General features: G+C 42.1%; 1 protein-coding gene across 1 annotated transcript in view; it reads left to right on the plus strand.

Moving 5' to 3' along the window:
* Positions 1–15,665, plus strand: part of si:dkey-92j12.5 (multiple PDZ domain protein) — a 36,973-nt gene that overhangs the window by 11,499 nt on the left and 9,809 nt on the right. Inside the window, exons 18-26 of the mRNA XM_053418966.1 lie at positions 3,088–3,208; positions 5,236–5,434; positions 9,273–9,587; positions 11,407–11,580; positions 12,177–12,354; positions 12,972–13,082; positions 13,472–13,537; positions 14,669–14,740; positions 15,217–15,322. Of these exons, the coding sequence (XP_053274941.1) occupies positions 3,088–3,208; positions 5,236–5,434; positions 9,273–9,587; positions 11,407–11,580; positions 12,177–12,354; positions 12,972–13,082; positions 13,472–13,537; positions 14,669–14,740; positions 15,217–15,322 (1,342 nt within the window). The remainder of the gene's footprint in view (positions 1–3,087; positions 3,209–5,235; positions 5,435–9,272; positions 9,588–11,406; positions 11,581–12,176; positions 12,355–12,971; positions 13,083–13,471; positions 13,538–14,668; positions 14,741–15,216; positions 15,323–15,665) is intronic.

Here is a 15,665-nt window from a genome sequence, read left to right on the forward strand (position 1 = left end):
CAGGAGAGCAATGGGAAAAGTACATCAACATGAGAATTGTTGTATTAAATGCTGCAGTATTGTCTAAACTGCACAAATCATTTAAACGTTATCTCTTGGTACATTATCACCACTGCATCCTCCACTGTCTTGCATGTTCGTTGTTGTCTAACCCTCTGGTGGATGCATGCACAAGTCTTTTTTTGCATGAATTGCATGTAGATCATATATCTGCAAAAAATGTTATTGTAGTAATTGTCAGAGTTATCACAGCTAGTGCAGTGTCTATTCTTAACAATTGTTACCCGCAGTAATAGAGGTACAGCAGGTGAAGACCAGCTGTGGGACTCAGTCCACAGAACTCTGAAGCCTCTCCACCGCTGATGCACTAAGAGCTGTTCACCTGCTCTAAATTTCTCAGGACACATAAGCACGAACTGGAGAATCAGTTGTCGTGAATGTGCCTCCTGTCAAGATCTGCGTCACTTCCATTGATTAGTCGTAGCTGCAGATAGCACCGAGTGCTGGTCACCTGTTTAATCAAAGTTTATTTATATCGAAAATACTGAATGTCCAAATCCCCAAATTCCACACTGTGGATCCTTGGACCCTTGACAATACTCAAACCAAACGTGAAGCTGATAAGAAGAACATTTTGAGATATGAGCTCTACATACAGACAGACAGACCAAGATTTCTGGCTTTATTAGGTAGATGCGTAATTTAATCCATGAACTTAATAAAAGAGAAATACAGTGTGAAATACAGTGTTGAATAATCGTGTATCATCTAAGAGGATCCATGGGGATGAGCATCCGCTCAAGGCTTTCGGCTCAGCAGGGAACATCTCTGCAGTGACAGTTACAATAACACTCCAACAGTCTGAATCTCTGAGGCCATCACACAGGAAGCGTTGCTCATTGCCATGCAAACCTGAGATTCTGCGGCTGGAAGTTTTTGCCGCTCTGAAGGAGATTACCATGACAGTGTTTGTTCTCTCTGTGCACGTTCTATAATGGGGAGCTTAGAGGCGGCTGTATCAATATCACTGGGTCAGGTATAAAGAAAGTGCTCAGTGTCAAAGACTGGTTTCTCCATTGTGGCCTCAACTCGGAGCTATTGAGGAAGTCTTTTGTACTCGCTTTTGCTTAATTACCAACAATTGCCTCTCAAAGAAAAGTGCTTACCGCTTGCAAGAAATTGGCACCTGGGCTATGGCAAGGACATACATTTCTGCCAGACTTTCCCCCCCCCACACACACACACACAATGAAACACACACACACACACACGCACACAGACACAAAGAGACTCAGCTAGTGTCAGCGCTCACATCAAAGACACACTTGTTGCAAAGGTAGCTTTAGAATTTCAGTGCGGCTTGTACTTTCTGTGATGGTTCAAAGAAGAACCCTTCTTCTTTGTGAAGTTCCCGGGGGGAAGCACCAAAGAAGTCTTAACTTTGTGCTTGTTTCAAATCTCAGAATTATTCAGAGGACTTAAGAGATGTTTGAAATTGTTTGGTCAATAATAGTGAGTAGTGAAAGAACGGTGATAGAAACGAAAGTAACACTTCAGCGCTCCATGACTAATGCAAATCTGCAGTTGTCCACCACTATTGGTATGTCCATCCGTCCATCCATTCATCCGTTATCTATACCACCTGTCCTTTGAGGTTCGCATGATGGGCCTTAGCCAATCCCGACTAACACTGCTCGAGAAGAGGGGTACACCCTGGACATATCGCCAGTGGATCAGTTCCGTTGTTGTTAGCTTGAAAACGTCAGGATGGATTGCCATGAGACTTGCAACAGATTTTGGGCTGTCTTCAGAAAAAACTGGAATGGCTTTTCCTATAGCACCTTGAGTACATAAACTCTTGTTCTGTCAAATATCAGCATCTAGGCTACTTGATCAATTGCCACTTAATTGACTAAAGATCATTGAGAGTCATGAATAGCAATTTTCCTGAAAATCATTTTCTATGGTTGTTTTGCAAGATGTCCCACTAACGTTTGCCCTGCAGCGGTCCCCGTGTTAATTAGCTTTTTCCGTTCGTGAGGCATTCAGCAATTTCCGACTACCATTTCGTTTATAGGGGCGCCCTGAATGCAATTTGCTAGAAAGGTAGTTTGAAGGGCTAGATAGCCACTAGCCTTACATCAGATAGAGAAATGGTACAACACTACCCCTTCACGTCCACGCACAAAAGCAAGGGGTAGATCCAAGTGGTAGGACTAAGGGGTGAATTAGGAGAGGGCCTCACTCATGTATAGGGTTACAAAATTCCGGGAATATTCAAAGTTGGAAACTTTCCATGGGAATTAACGGGAATAAACTGGAAATGTTGTGGGTATTTTTTACTAACTGTATTTACCTTGTCATATAAAGACATAAATATAAACATTTTTTTTTTGTCATAGGCTGATTTGAGCCCTGAGGAAACTTAGGGCACTTGACTAAATTCTTTGGGATCTTTGTGTCATTCTTAACATAGGTCTTTGCACAGTATTTTCAAATGTACACAGCCTGTCCTTCTACTGTACATTGGCTGGGGTGAAATGTCTCCACACATGAGATAGTGCATGTGGCATTGTTCTGTAGAATAAGATGAGAAAAAAGCTTGTAAAAAAACACTAATGCAATTCCAGAGATATAAATAGTTGGCCAAACAATTGGAATTGTCTGTAAAAATATTTAACAATTGATGGATAAATGAATAGAAATATGCTAGATGAACAGATGAACCATCCTCAATCAGCATGTTCATATATTTTCCCAAGTAATATCATCGAAACTTACGTGACTAGTTCTGAACACTACAGCAGGTCTCAATAGCCCTGCTGTAGTGTGCAGGATGCTGGGAATGATCTGTGCATGTGATGGAGAAATCCACAGTGGAGGTTTGAATTCAACGTGCAGCGTGTGCTGCATTCCATACATCTTTAAAATCTTTAATTTTTTTTTTCAAATTTCCAGAACTTTACCTCCCATGGAAAGTTTCCGGAAATTTACTGAACATGCTCCCCCCCTTTGCAACCCTACTCATGTATGATGTATTTGTTATCTCACCTTCCTGCCCTTTGTTTGTCTCTCTCTCTCTCACAGGAAAACCAGCCACGTCATCGCTTTGGCGTCATGGACCACGACAGGCAGAAAGCCCCTCCCCCTCTTCCCCCCACCAGCTTTGAGAAGTCTATCACTGTTGTCCGGGGCAACCGTAGCCTTGGTATGTTCTCCGTCTTTCTCGTGGTGATGATGTCTTGGTGTGTGTACGTCGCCGGCATGGCGATAATGACACTAATAGGCGGTGATGACGGCTGCACTGAAGAGGAGTGGTGAAGTGGTGTGCTCCACGTACCTGAGAGGGGATATGGATACTGTGTGTGTGTGTGTTTCTGTGTGTGTGAGTGTGTGCTGTATGTGTGTATTTGTGTCTGAGAGACTATTAAGGGGGTGCATGAAAGGCCAACATTATGAGAAATAAGAAGTAATATTGAAACCAATGAGTATTTATTACTTTAATACTTTGAACTTATTTGAATATAGTTATTTTTCTACCACAGTGTTGAGCGGAAATTGTCTTAAGTGCTCCAAGTCGAATGTTTGGCTGTTCAAACATGACGGTGGGCAAAGAACAGGGTGTACGGCGCTCCTGCACTTTCATCTAAGGGCACTATGCAAAACATAAGGAAATAAACTTGTTTATATTCTGGAAATATGCTCTAGTAAGACACTGCATGTGTGTGTGCGCAAATGTGTGTTTGTGTGTGAGAAAGTTTGAAATTATGTAAATTGTCGTAGGTAGAGGAATTCAAGGTCATAACCACCAGTCTGTGTGTCACTGCATTCTTTGGTTTTCATGTGTTTAAAATATTGCAGGTTTTATTGCTGAGATATGAAAGTAGCATAGTTCTTCTCTGGAAATCAAAATGTGGAGCAGGGTTTAACAGATTTCTGTGTGATATAGGTTTTTGCAAAGTTAAACATATTGAAAGCTTCACCATGGGCAGAGTTAACGTCTGTGCGTACCTGTAAGGCTTGAAAATGGGGGTTTGTGGTACATCATTTATTGGTACTGCTTAAAATTCTTCGCATGATTAGGTACAATGTTAAATTCTATCCAGTACGTATTTATGACTCAATGCCCAATGTTGGAGATGAGACGTGTATGTACAGTAAAAAGCTGTTAACACGACAATGACTGAACGGCTTTTAGGCTGTGAAAGGAAAAGGGTTGGTTTTCTTGCCTTGATCGTCTAAACCCGAGAATATAAGCAGAGTATTTATACATCTTTGCTTATTTCTGTATGGTGTGAACCTAATGCACTTACTACAAAGTCACGGTACCCTAAAGACATTTGGTTATGGTTAGAAAAAATTGATGCTCCTCTCATGTGGTTACTTTCCATAAATCATCCATGAAGTTGTGATAGCTGTATTTTGATGCTGTCTTTTAGCATTTCAACACTTTCTTTGAGACTCTTCCAACATCATTTCTTTAAACATCCTGTCATGTCATGGAAATGTGTGTCTTCTGTTTGTTTTGTCCAGCGTCAGTAGCTGTGTCTCCAGTTGACTGTATTCCAGGCACTATGATTGTATTGTAATTTGAATGTAACACTAAAAGCAATAAACTATTTGATCAAAAAAGAATAAGCCCAAAGTCATTTCTTTGATCAACTTCAAATTATGTACGACCATAGTGTTGTGGATGTGCCTAGTCGTTAGATAGCGTGTAGAGCACAGGCGCCATAGACCAGACGGAGTAATTTGTTCTAGCCTTTCTCCTCTGCAGTGTGTGTATGTGTGTGTGCACAAGGTGTGCGCGTGTGTGTGTCTGTGACGCCTGATTTACCTGCTTCTGCCTGTTTGCATTAATGAAGTGCTTGTGTAATCCGCCCAGCATCCAATCTGATAATGCCAAAGTTAGGTGTTTGTACGACTGGCATGTGTTTCCCCTCTCGTCACCTGTGCCCTGTGCCCCCTGTGGGTGTGAGTGTGTACGTGCACCTTATGCGAGCGCGACTGTGAAGGATGTTGCTGTGTAAATGTCAAGCATGTGTTGCCATGTTTGTGTGCTAATCTGCCTAGTGTCTGTCTTGATTATGCTGATTATGCCGCTGTCAGATGTTTGTTTCAGCCACTCTCTGTCTGTCTGGCATGTATTCAAAGCAGCGTTAGCCAACCTTCCACTCACCTGTCTGTGTCTGTGTGTGTGTGTGTGTGTTTGTGTACATGTGTGCGTGTTGGCAGGGATGTCGGTGAGTGCTATCAACGACGGCTCAGGCATGCTGGTGCGCAGTGTGGTCCAGGGGGGCTCTGTTAGCCAGGATGGCAGGCTGGGGGTGGGGGACGCCATCTTGGCCCTCAACGGAGAACCTACCTCCAACCTGACAAACGCCCAGGCCAGGGCCACGCTCCGCAGACACTCTGTCATAGGGCCAGAAATGAGGTGAGGGGGCCAGTCACTGTCCAATTGCATTACAAATTGAGCATGGTTCTTATTGTTACACAATGTATGCAAATCACACAAATTCTATGAGATCTTTTCTTACTCTACATCACTGAACTCGCTCTGGATCACCATGTGAGTGGATGTGCATCACAGTGTGCCTCATCCTCTTTAAAATGGCTCGAGTGCTTTTTGAACCTTCACGTCTTTAAATTGCTGTGGAGAAATGACTGTGTCGCTGACGCACAACACAACATCATCATGTACAGTCACAGCAGGACATGTTTTTTTGTAATTCTGACAAGACAGAGGAGAGTTTCTTTTGTTCTTAGCCAAAAAATAATAATTGTGGTAAGTTTTTGTTGCGGTGACGTTACTAATTGTGATTTACTGTATCTGGTGGGACACGTCAGCATGTCCTCTGTGAAAAAGGCTTAAAGACCCCGCACACCCACATTAGCATTTTCACCAATTATTCCTGCTAGTGTGACCTCTGCAAAGGTCAAAGCTATGAGCTGGAGCCATGTTGGCTTTATACGAGGTGCATGGGAGGAGGATTAGAGATATGCAATCAACCACACTGTGTGCACATCCACACAGTCTAATCAAACACGATAAGTGAAAACAATATTTGTCATAATGTATATAATGTATGTATAATTTATAAGTTATTAATGTGTATAGCTAAATGTTGCTGATGTGAAGGATAGACATATTCAAGTCAAGGCGCAGGTACGTTTTGCCATATTTGTATAATAGACTGCCTCTGTAGGAGCAGAACTAACAAGAAGATATTCCAACACAAAACAAGATCATTACACACAGATAACCTGCAAATTAAAAATCTGCTCTATTTTTAATGTTTCCCTATATTTCATATTTTCTATCTTTTATTTTTGGCTTTTCAAGTTTCCTATTTGGAGAAGAAAGTGTGGATGCAGAAAAAAATCAATAAATAATTGCAGGAAGGTAACTGCTTTCAAGGCAATTAGAAGAAGAGATTGGCCGTGAGACTTCCTATTCTCAACCTTCTACACATTCACTCCTAATATTACAGTAATAGGTTCCCTAATCCTCCACACTTCCAGCTGTGCCCAGCGGCGTGTGATTCAACTTGTTGTAACACAGTGTTGGGCCTTTAAACTGCTGTCAATATGTCTCACAATTGTGTAAAGGAGAATGATATTTGATATTGTGTTGCTAAAATCGAAACACATAGCCTATTCAGTTAGTATCCTGGCTGTTGTATAAACTCTGGGACTTAGATATGGGCTCAGTGGGCCCAGCATCAAAGATAAGTGGGTTTATGTGTGTGCGTGTTGTTGTGTGTGTGTGTGTGTGTGTGTGTGTGTGTGTGTGTATGTGTGTGTGTAAGAGACAGTGTGTTATCTAGCAAGTTATCATCTTACATCCATTTTGTCACAGTTTAAACACATGGTCTAAAAAAAAGTAAGCCAGAGTCAGTATTTAGGAAAAAATTTAGAATTCTTGGGGAATAACAATCAACAGTCAACCACTGAAAGACAAAAGTAACTGATTACCACTGGTATTTTCTAGATCTATCCGCGCAGATCATGACATTAGTTGTGACTCGAATGAGTGAGTATATGTCATACATCATAAATGTAACTGTCTGTGACTTCAGTGAGTATAATATAAGTAAGTGTTGTCCGCAGTCACAAGCATGACTTTCACTGTCACTCCATCGTCACCTAGAAATGATCTTGACTCGACTCGGATCTCCATTAGCACCTTGTTTTCCACGCCGCAGTCATCGTTGACGGAGGAGCGGCACTCATGTTAAATTAGATTAGATGATGAAATTTTAAATATTGCCTGAGGGGAAATTGGGGAAATTATTACTTGTTCTAACATCAGCGGTTATGGTTCCACACAGACAATGCAGCTGCCGTGCCCCACCTCCAGCACCCTGCTGCCTCGCAAAACACCCACTCACTCTCTCTCAGCATCTCTTTCTCTCAATCCACCTCTCTCTCTCACACACACACACACACACACACACACACACACACACACACACACAGTCTTTCAATGGTCTAACCTCCAAAAACACCTTTTTCCTGCGATGGGAAATATCTTTGAATAATTCATTCCTCATCTCACCTTGAACAGCGCGGCTCTGAATAAAAGAGCGGTTTGAAGAGCCTCTCGTAGATGCACACGATGCACACCCAGATGAACACACACGTTCTCTATCGCACACATGCACCAACAAAACTCTCACCCGTTTACACTGCGTCCTCCTGACAGCACTGCAGACCAACCAACAGACAGTGGAGGCAGACGTGTTGCGTTGGCAGCCTCAGAATAAAACAGACATAGACGGGTGAGGGCCTGTCACTATCAAGCTGCCTCTGGTGAGAGAAGACAGGCCGTCCACGCGGCTCAGTTAAAACAGCTCAGCACAGGAGATCTCCATATTCAATCTGCCACCACGAGTGGAGCAGATAAATTAGCAGGTTCAAACGCTGCGTCCATACGTCACGTCACAGGAGAATAGAAGTGGGACGAGGGGCGGGCTTTGACGATGTCCTTGACACTTAAGTTATCTGACATCTTTTACTCAGTGGTTCCGATCAGGGTTAATGTTTCAGAAACTTTTAGAAATATGCCTTGAATAAAAAACGCACACATTTAGTACCCTTTTTGTCTCACGGTTTTTTTCCCATCTTGTTTCAATGGCAGTAAAAGCGGCGCTGATGACATCCATAATTTTAGAGCACTTAAAAAAAAACTCATGTGACACACCAGACAGCATTTAGTAAATGTTGTTTACTGATTGTTTTTCAGGCCTGAACGAATAACGACTTAATAGTTATTTACTGTATAATAACGACTTTTACACTTATTGCACATCACTTCAGGTGTCCGGCTTCCCCCTCTCCTATTTAGTGCTGGATAATTATTATGAATAAGGACTTTGTAATGGGGTTGTAAAGAAAGAACAACACAGAGTTTGAGGAAATTGTTAAAAAAGGTTTGATATTGGTCGACTGTAAAAATATTGCTAGATACGTCTGCTTGGTTTCATAGTTCCTCAACAAACACTGGAAGGTGGAACTATGGAGAAGATGGGTTCTTCTCCTTAGCGCGGGTTATTTTCTAATTGTTAAATTCTAAATATTTGGAGTTTTCTTATTAAAATAAGAAGTTATTATCGTAATATCGATTCTGGTTAAATTACAACTTGACTCCTCTATTATTATAACCTTTACTCATTAAATTACGACTTTGTACTCTAATATTATGACTTTATTCTTGTTAAATTACAATTTTACTCTTTTAATATTATTACATTGCGTTGATTATATTACAACTTTCTCTCAATTACGACTTTAATCTCATCAATAAGATGACTTGAAATCTGTAAAACATAAAATCTTCAACATGGACTTAATCCTCTGTTGTACTTGAAGCATCAGTCAGTTCAGAATCCTGGCAAATCTGCTTTCCTGCTTTCTAACTAAGAGTTATGGTTGATGAGAAGATTGATATGATTTTGCATAACCTCATGGTGACAATCAGAAGTTACTTTCTTTCTGCCTCACCATATGCGGCCTGGATATACATTTCATGCTTTGATTTCTATTATTCCTTATTGTGCATCTATCTATTTATCATATATAGAACCCATCCTCCATGTGCCATGTCATTTGTGTCTTGTTCCCTGTCATCCACTTGTCATTGTTTGGTGTTAGAAGTGATGTGAATATGTAGCTGTGAAAATACAGTAACGATAAAACACATGTCATTTTAATGTTTTAAATGTTTTCCCCCCACCCTCCACATCTCTGTCCCCACCTCCCCCTACCCTCAGTGTAACGTATGTCCCAGCCCATCAGGTGGACAAACACCGTATCCGTCTGTGTTTGCCCCCTCTGGCGTCCATCGAGGCCGACAGCGCCTCTTCCTCGCCCACCCCACCGACACCCTCTCCAGAACCTGCACCGGCCCCGGCCAGACCCCTCAGTCCAGTCAAAGCTCCAGCTCCAACTCCTGCTTCATCCACCCTCACACCCTCCGCCTCGGTCAAATTTAAAACTGCTGCTCCAGATCCAGCCGCAGTCAGAGTCTCTGCCTCGTTTAAGGCTCCAGCCGTAGTTCCCAGCATCAGCCCGGCCCCAGACTCAAGGTAATGTAAGATCCAGAGCTTTCAGACCATTATTTATGGTCAGCTAATCGCTACTCAGGCCCTGGAGTGCAAGATAAACCTGTCCCAGGGTTTATTGGACTTCAGCGCTCCAGCTTTATGACATGTTGATATGTTTGCTGCAGAGACTTCAGACTATGGAACAGCTTTACATTCTCAGCTCTTTAATGTGCTAACCTTCTGATTTTTATTGCAGCAGGGGGTTTTATCGCGGTCTCACAAATACACATTTCTGCAGGTTAAGACACACTAACGATCCAGGTCATTATCTGACACTTTAATTAACCGTGTCTATGGGAAAACAACGTGTTTCATAGTGCAACCAGCTCGGTGGGAGTCTGAATTTTTCTCTCCTCTCCAGTCTTCACTGTGGTAAAAGGCTAACGCTTCTGTGAATGTTGAATCTTTGAGTTATATTTAGCCGCTCGCTTATGGATCTCAGTGCTGACTGTCAGCGAAAATGAATTGTTTCGCTTCTGTCTATCCCTGCTTTTGCTCCGTCTTCGTGTCCCTGCCTCTCTCCTCCCTCTCTCCCTGCAATTTCTCTCCGCAGCTTCTCCCTCGCCCTTATCTTTCAGTACATTCTCTCTCTCTCTCTCTCTCCCTCTCTTTGTCTCTCTCCACATCTCTCCGCCAGACTTCCCACTTGTTTCTTTGTGTCTGCATCTGTCTCTCATCACTCTCTCGTGTCCCTCTCAGTCATCTTGCTGCGGTCATTTTCTCTTTACCTCATTTTCCCTCTCTCCTCCACGCCTCGTCCTCTCCTCTTCTCCCGGCTGCTCATTTCCAGCGCTGGTGGAACCATTTGTTCTGTCCTCTCCTGTAACTTACCTGGCTATGGGCTCCTGCAACGCAGATAGCACCACTATCACTCACCTCCATGGGCTTATTACAGCCCTGTAACGTTAAATATATTCATGAAAAATTCTCTCCTTCTCTACCTCTTTCTTACACACACACACAGGCACACACACATGTTTACAGAGATACTGTAAGTGTGTGTGTGTGTGTGTGTGTGTGTGTGTGTGTGACACTACCTTTGTATGACCTCCCTGGCAGAAAATGTGTGTTTTCAGGGCTGTATGCTCCTGCAGCAGTGTATCTTTTCAAGGCCCACCACAGGAACTTGCTATTGGCAATGTGTCACTGTGTCACAGTGAATCAGGCTTTGACCAAAAAAAAAGCGTGATCAAGTCGAACGTTATTTTACTCTCAGACTGAAGGCTGCAATGAATAATGATCCTTTTTCACTTTCACTGGACCGATTAGTAGATCATTAGACAATTAAACAATACAAAATCTATATGTACTTTTTCCAAAGCTGAAGTTTCAGGTTTAGTTTTCTTGACAATTCGATAGTCAGATCACAAAGACATTTATTTTACAATGAGGTAAGGTAGTGAAAAGCTGCTTAGACACTTTATGTAATTAACTAAAATGTACAAAAATGTTGCCAGCACATTTCCCTCTATTTGTGTCTTTAGCCATAGAATATGATCTGCACTTAAATCTAAAGAAACCAACTCTGCCATAACTATGACCTACAAATAAGGAAACACTGTTGGCAAATATTTGTTCTGATTTTATTCACGTTTTTGCATAACGTGAATAAAACCAGAATGCAGTGCTTTGTCACGACATCATCAAACTGTATAATTTTTGAATTTTGAAACCCAGTCAGGTTAAATAAATGAATTCAGGACAAAAATCGAAATTATAATTTATAATGATTCATCTGGTTTATCCATTCGTCATCAATTAATTCCACGTTATTTCTACTTGCATGTTTATTCCGCATCAGTTGGCAGACTCCTCGGTCTCTACCTCAAGAGACTAGAGGAGAGGGAAAGGACAAGATTAGTGCAGATGGGAAAGTACCGACGCTGGAGGTGGAGATAAAGGTGGACGGTAACGAGGGGGGCGATGCGGAGGTCCCTCCTTGTACCACCTTGGTGTCGTGGGATCACCCGAGGAGGTTAGTGAATCAGTGATGTCAGCAGCAAAGTCTTTCCTTTGTGATTAGATTTTTATTCAGATTCTCCGTTTCAATCCTCTTTTTAACACTCTGCCCGTGGTGTCCTCTATCCTCAGTGCCGGAGGAGGCTTAGCAAAATCCTAGTGTGTTCAGGTTATGTTCGCAGCAGGGGTCGAAAAGCACAGCTCACACACACAACCCTATTCCTGCTTCTCAGGCCCAGGGAGAGCGACTCTTTTCCACCCTGTACTTAATGCATTTATGACTGTATCCTGCCTGGATAAATCACATAAGCTGCACTGAATGCAAAGACCAGCTTTTGTGTGTCTCTCATCGGAATTATTTTCTTGTTTTTTTGACTTAATCTCTGAAACTCTATCCAGAGTCCTGAGCAGTGGATAGACGAAGACTGAGGAGAAAAAAAGGGAAAACCTATAGGATTAATTCTCCTTTTTGTACATTTCGCAGAAGTAGTTCAAAACCGAGTAGGTCTTCATCAGGCATCCAGAAGACTGGAATTCATCATTCTTATATACGACGGATTTACAGTTCTATAATGTGTGCGGATGTTCCTTGTATCCTGCTTTGTGTTTCAGTGTTCAGCTGACGCGAGCACCAGGCCAATCCCTGGGTATCAGCATAATGGGAGGCAGAGGCATGGGCCGCAGACTGAGCAGTGGAGAGATGATGAGGGGAGTCTTCATCAAGCACATCAGCCCCGACAGCCCGGCAGCAGATAATGGCACCCTCCGGACTGGAGACAGGATACTGGAAGTATGTGTGCGTGTGTGTGTGTGTGTGTGTGTGTGTGTGTGTGTGTGTGTGTGTGTGTGTGTGTGTGTGTGTGTGTGTGTGTGTGTGTGTGTGTGTGTGTGTGTGTATTTGTACAGACATCTTTGTGTGGACCCACAACCTACAGAGTGAGGACTTTTGGGAAAGTGAGGATCAGCCAAAATGTTCCGACTTACTTTTAATAGGCTGTTGCAGGGTTGGACTTGGTTTTAGAGTTAGAATTAGATTTAGGTTCGGGTAAGGGTTAGGCATTGAAACATAGAAACATGAATTTGAGGGGGGATCAAGATCCACACATTAAGGGAATTTAAAATTTAATTAGTCTTAAGATACAATAAGACTAATTAGAAAATCTTTAAAAAAAACAACCAGATATATAGATTTTGGTATCACACACACACACACTTACAGGAATAAAATGATATTGCAGTTTTGTTTTTGTTTCGGGTTATCTCCTTAGATCAGTCCTAAATGATTTATTTGATCAAACCCTTTTCAAATTATTTCCGAAAAAATAAGAAGATTGTATCCATACTGCGTACCTCTGTTTTGCCGCATGTCTATGTCCGATATCTGTTATGTGGTTTTATTTTGCTAAGGTGTGTGGTGTGGACCTAAGAGACGCCAGCCATGAGCAAGCAGTGGAGGCCATCCGCAGGGCTGGAGACACCTTGGTCTTCCTGGTCCAGTCGGAACAACACAGATCTCAGGTACTACATGTTCAAATTCAGCAATAAAAGGAAAGAACTTGTATATTTCTACAGACGTAAAATGTACTTTTGCTAGGGATAAGCAGATACTTTACGAATACTTTCCATTCTGTGGAATATCAGTCTCTCGCGGCTCCAGACTGATTCACACTGAATCCCATGACTCAGTATATGCAGAGAGAGGGTGCAGTTTTATTCGGTTGGACCACTTCATCAGAAGTTCGTAGGTTTGCAATTACTAGATATCGCTGAACAAATTTATCTTTAACTGAAAACTTATGTGGTATCGTGTATATCTTATCATATTGGGCGCAGCATTTCAAGTGTCTATGATTCACAGTCGTGTAGATATTCATCTGCCTACTCTGTGTTTTCTTCCTCACCCACAGTCTCCGATACTCACCAACCATGAAAGACCAACTCCAACACCCCAACCCAGTTCACACAGCAACAAGGTAACACTTACTCCAGCTTTGAGATAGTAATACTTTTTTATCTCACCGGTGACAGCTGGTCGCCAGAGGAGATTCCTTCAAATTCAGTACAAATTTCCCTCGGACTCACAGATTAACCGATTTGAATTTGGTGGTCAAAGGTCAAGGTCACATGGCCTCCTGTTGTTGTGAGCGCAATATCTCAAAAACAGCCCGAGGGAATTCCTCCAAATTTACTGCAAACGTTTGCTTGGACTAAAAAATTAAGTGATTCGATTTTAGTGTTCGAAGGTCAAAGGTCAAGGTCACTGTGACCAATGTATCCGGAACAAAAATAGTGAATATCATGACATCTGTCACAAACAGTCACTGTTACTTGAGGATGACCTGAATAAAATTTGAAGGTTAAAAGGTAAAAGATTAATTTGATCTCACAAAACTTGTTTTGCCTTGTGAACACAATATCTCAGGAATGCCTTAGAAATCTCCATTTGAATTTAGCACAAATGATCATCTGGACACCGCAGGTTATTGGTGGTCAAAGCTCAAGGTCACGGTGACCTCAGAAAATAAGAAAACATGTCTAGTGCAGATAGACAGAGACTGCAAACAGTCTATCTCATGTTTACCTTCAGGGACAGACATCATATGGATTCAAATATGAACGGCTAATGTTTAAGAGGTCAAAGGTCACACTGTCCTCACATGTGGGAAAGAACATGTACCTAGACTGAAACTGCGCTGGTTGACAGAGGCATGTTTCTTGTTGATATATTTCTAGTACTTCCCATTTTCGAATGTAAAAAATGATCATAAATATAAACTGTTTGCAGCGACACTGAATCAAAGAGCAACAGTTACTTTTTGTGTCTCAAAAGCGGTGGCTGTTTCTTCAGATTTCATATGAACAGATGAGAAGCTGTGAAGTCGTTTTTTCTCCGTTTCTGTTCCCACACAGTTGTTTGACTGTTTATGGCTCTAATGTTTAGGGAATGTTATGTATATTCTATACCTAGAGTGATGAGTCATTGACACCCACTTGGTATTCCAAAAAGATTGAAGCAGCTTTAAAGGGTTTTTTTGAGCGGTAGATTTCTGTTTTTGTTAGTGATGCATGTAGAACTATATTTGTGTTTCCCCTCATGATTGTAGGAAGCAGAATCCTGCCGTGGTTTGTTCCTTAGTCTCTCCCCTTCAAACCCCTTCATTCCCACCCCCTTTAAGGTTAGTACATTGTTGTTTGTGTATGTGTTTGCAATAGCATGGGTCCAGGGCATCTTAAAACAAGCCTCGGATTAGCATTTGCACTAAGCCCACTTCCAAAAAATGTAATTAACGTGCATATTTGTGGATAAAACCCTTATAGTTCAAAGTCCCTTGCAGCTACCTTGTTTGTTAAAGCCCTTTGTTTTTCTCTTTGATGGAGATGCATAACTCTCTAAATAGACAGTAGATTCTTTTGAAGTTATTTTCCCATGCACTTCCAAGTCGGTTACAAAATAATGCATGATTCTGGTCATCTTTCATGTTATTTTTAGCTGACATTAAAACTGTGTTCATTAATTCATTCTGTTCGTCAGTTTTTCTCACTGCTACATCAAGCACACTGAGCAGGCCTCAGGGATAGTCCATCTCATGCCCGAAGGACCCCTGAGGCATCTCCAACACTGCCTGTTCAATAATGCAAAACTTCTCCCAAGGTACCTTCGCCAGCCACCGAGAGAAAGGATCGAAGGAGCACCGGGACTGTTGCAGCACCTATCGCGGCAGCAGCAGCAGCTGAAGACGAGGGCGACAGGGGCAGGAGTAAGTCCGCATTATAGAGATGTCCTCCAAAACAAACAGGCATCCTCCAAAGCCGTCGGGAACGGGACATCTGTGGCGGTTTTGTAGTAGCCACAGTCACACAGTGCAGGCCACAAGAGTTATGCTATACAGAGCAAGTAAAAGACCATTGTCATAAAGTCACTGGGAGTCATATGAGCAAATACTATCTAAAAAAGTGAAGCCAGTTGGCCAAGCCCAAACTTTAACGTGCAATTGTTGTTAGTTGAGAGGGTAACAGCTTTGAGAGCGGTGTGTTCATGGGGGAGAGACCATTTGGGTTTTAGTTTTCAAATGAGAACTTAAGATTGTTGGCTTCTTTTTT

The sequence above is a fragment of the Pleuronectes platessa genome, chromosome 3 (genome assembly GCF_947347685.1).
Source record: "Pleuronectes platessa chromosome 3, fPlePla1.1, whole genome shotgun sequence".
Classification (NCBI taxonomy): Eukaryota; Metazoa; Chordata; class Actinopteri; order Pleuronectiformes; family Pleuronectidae; genus Pleuronectes; species Pleuronectes platessa.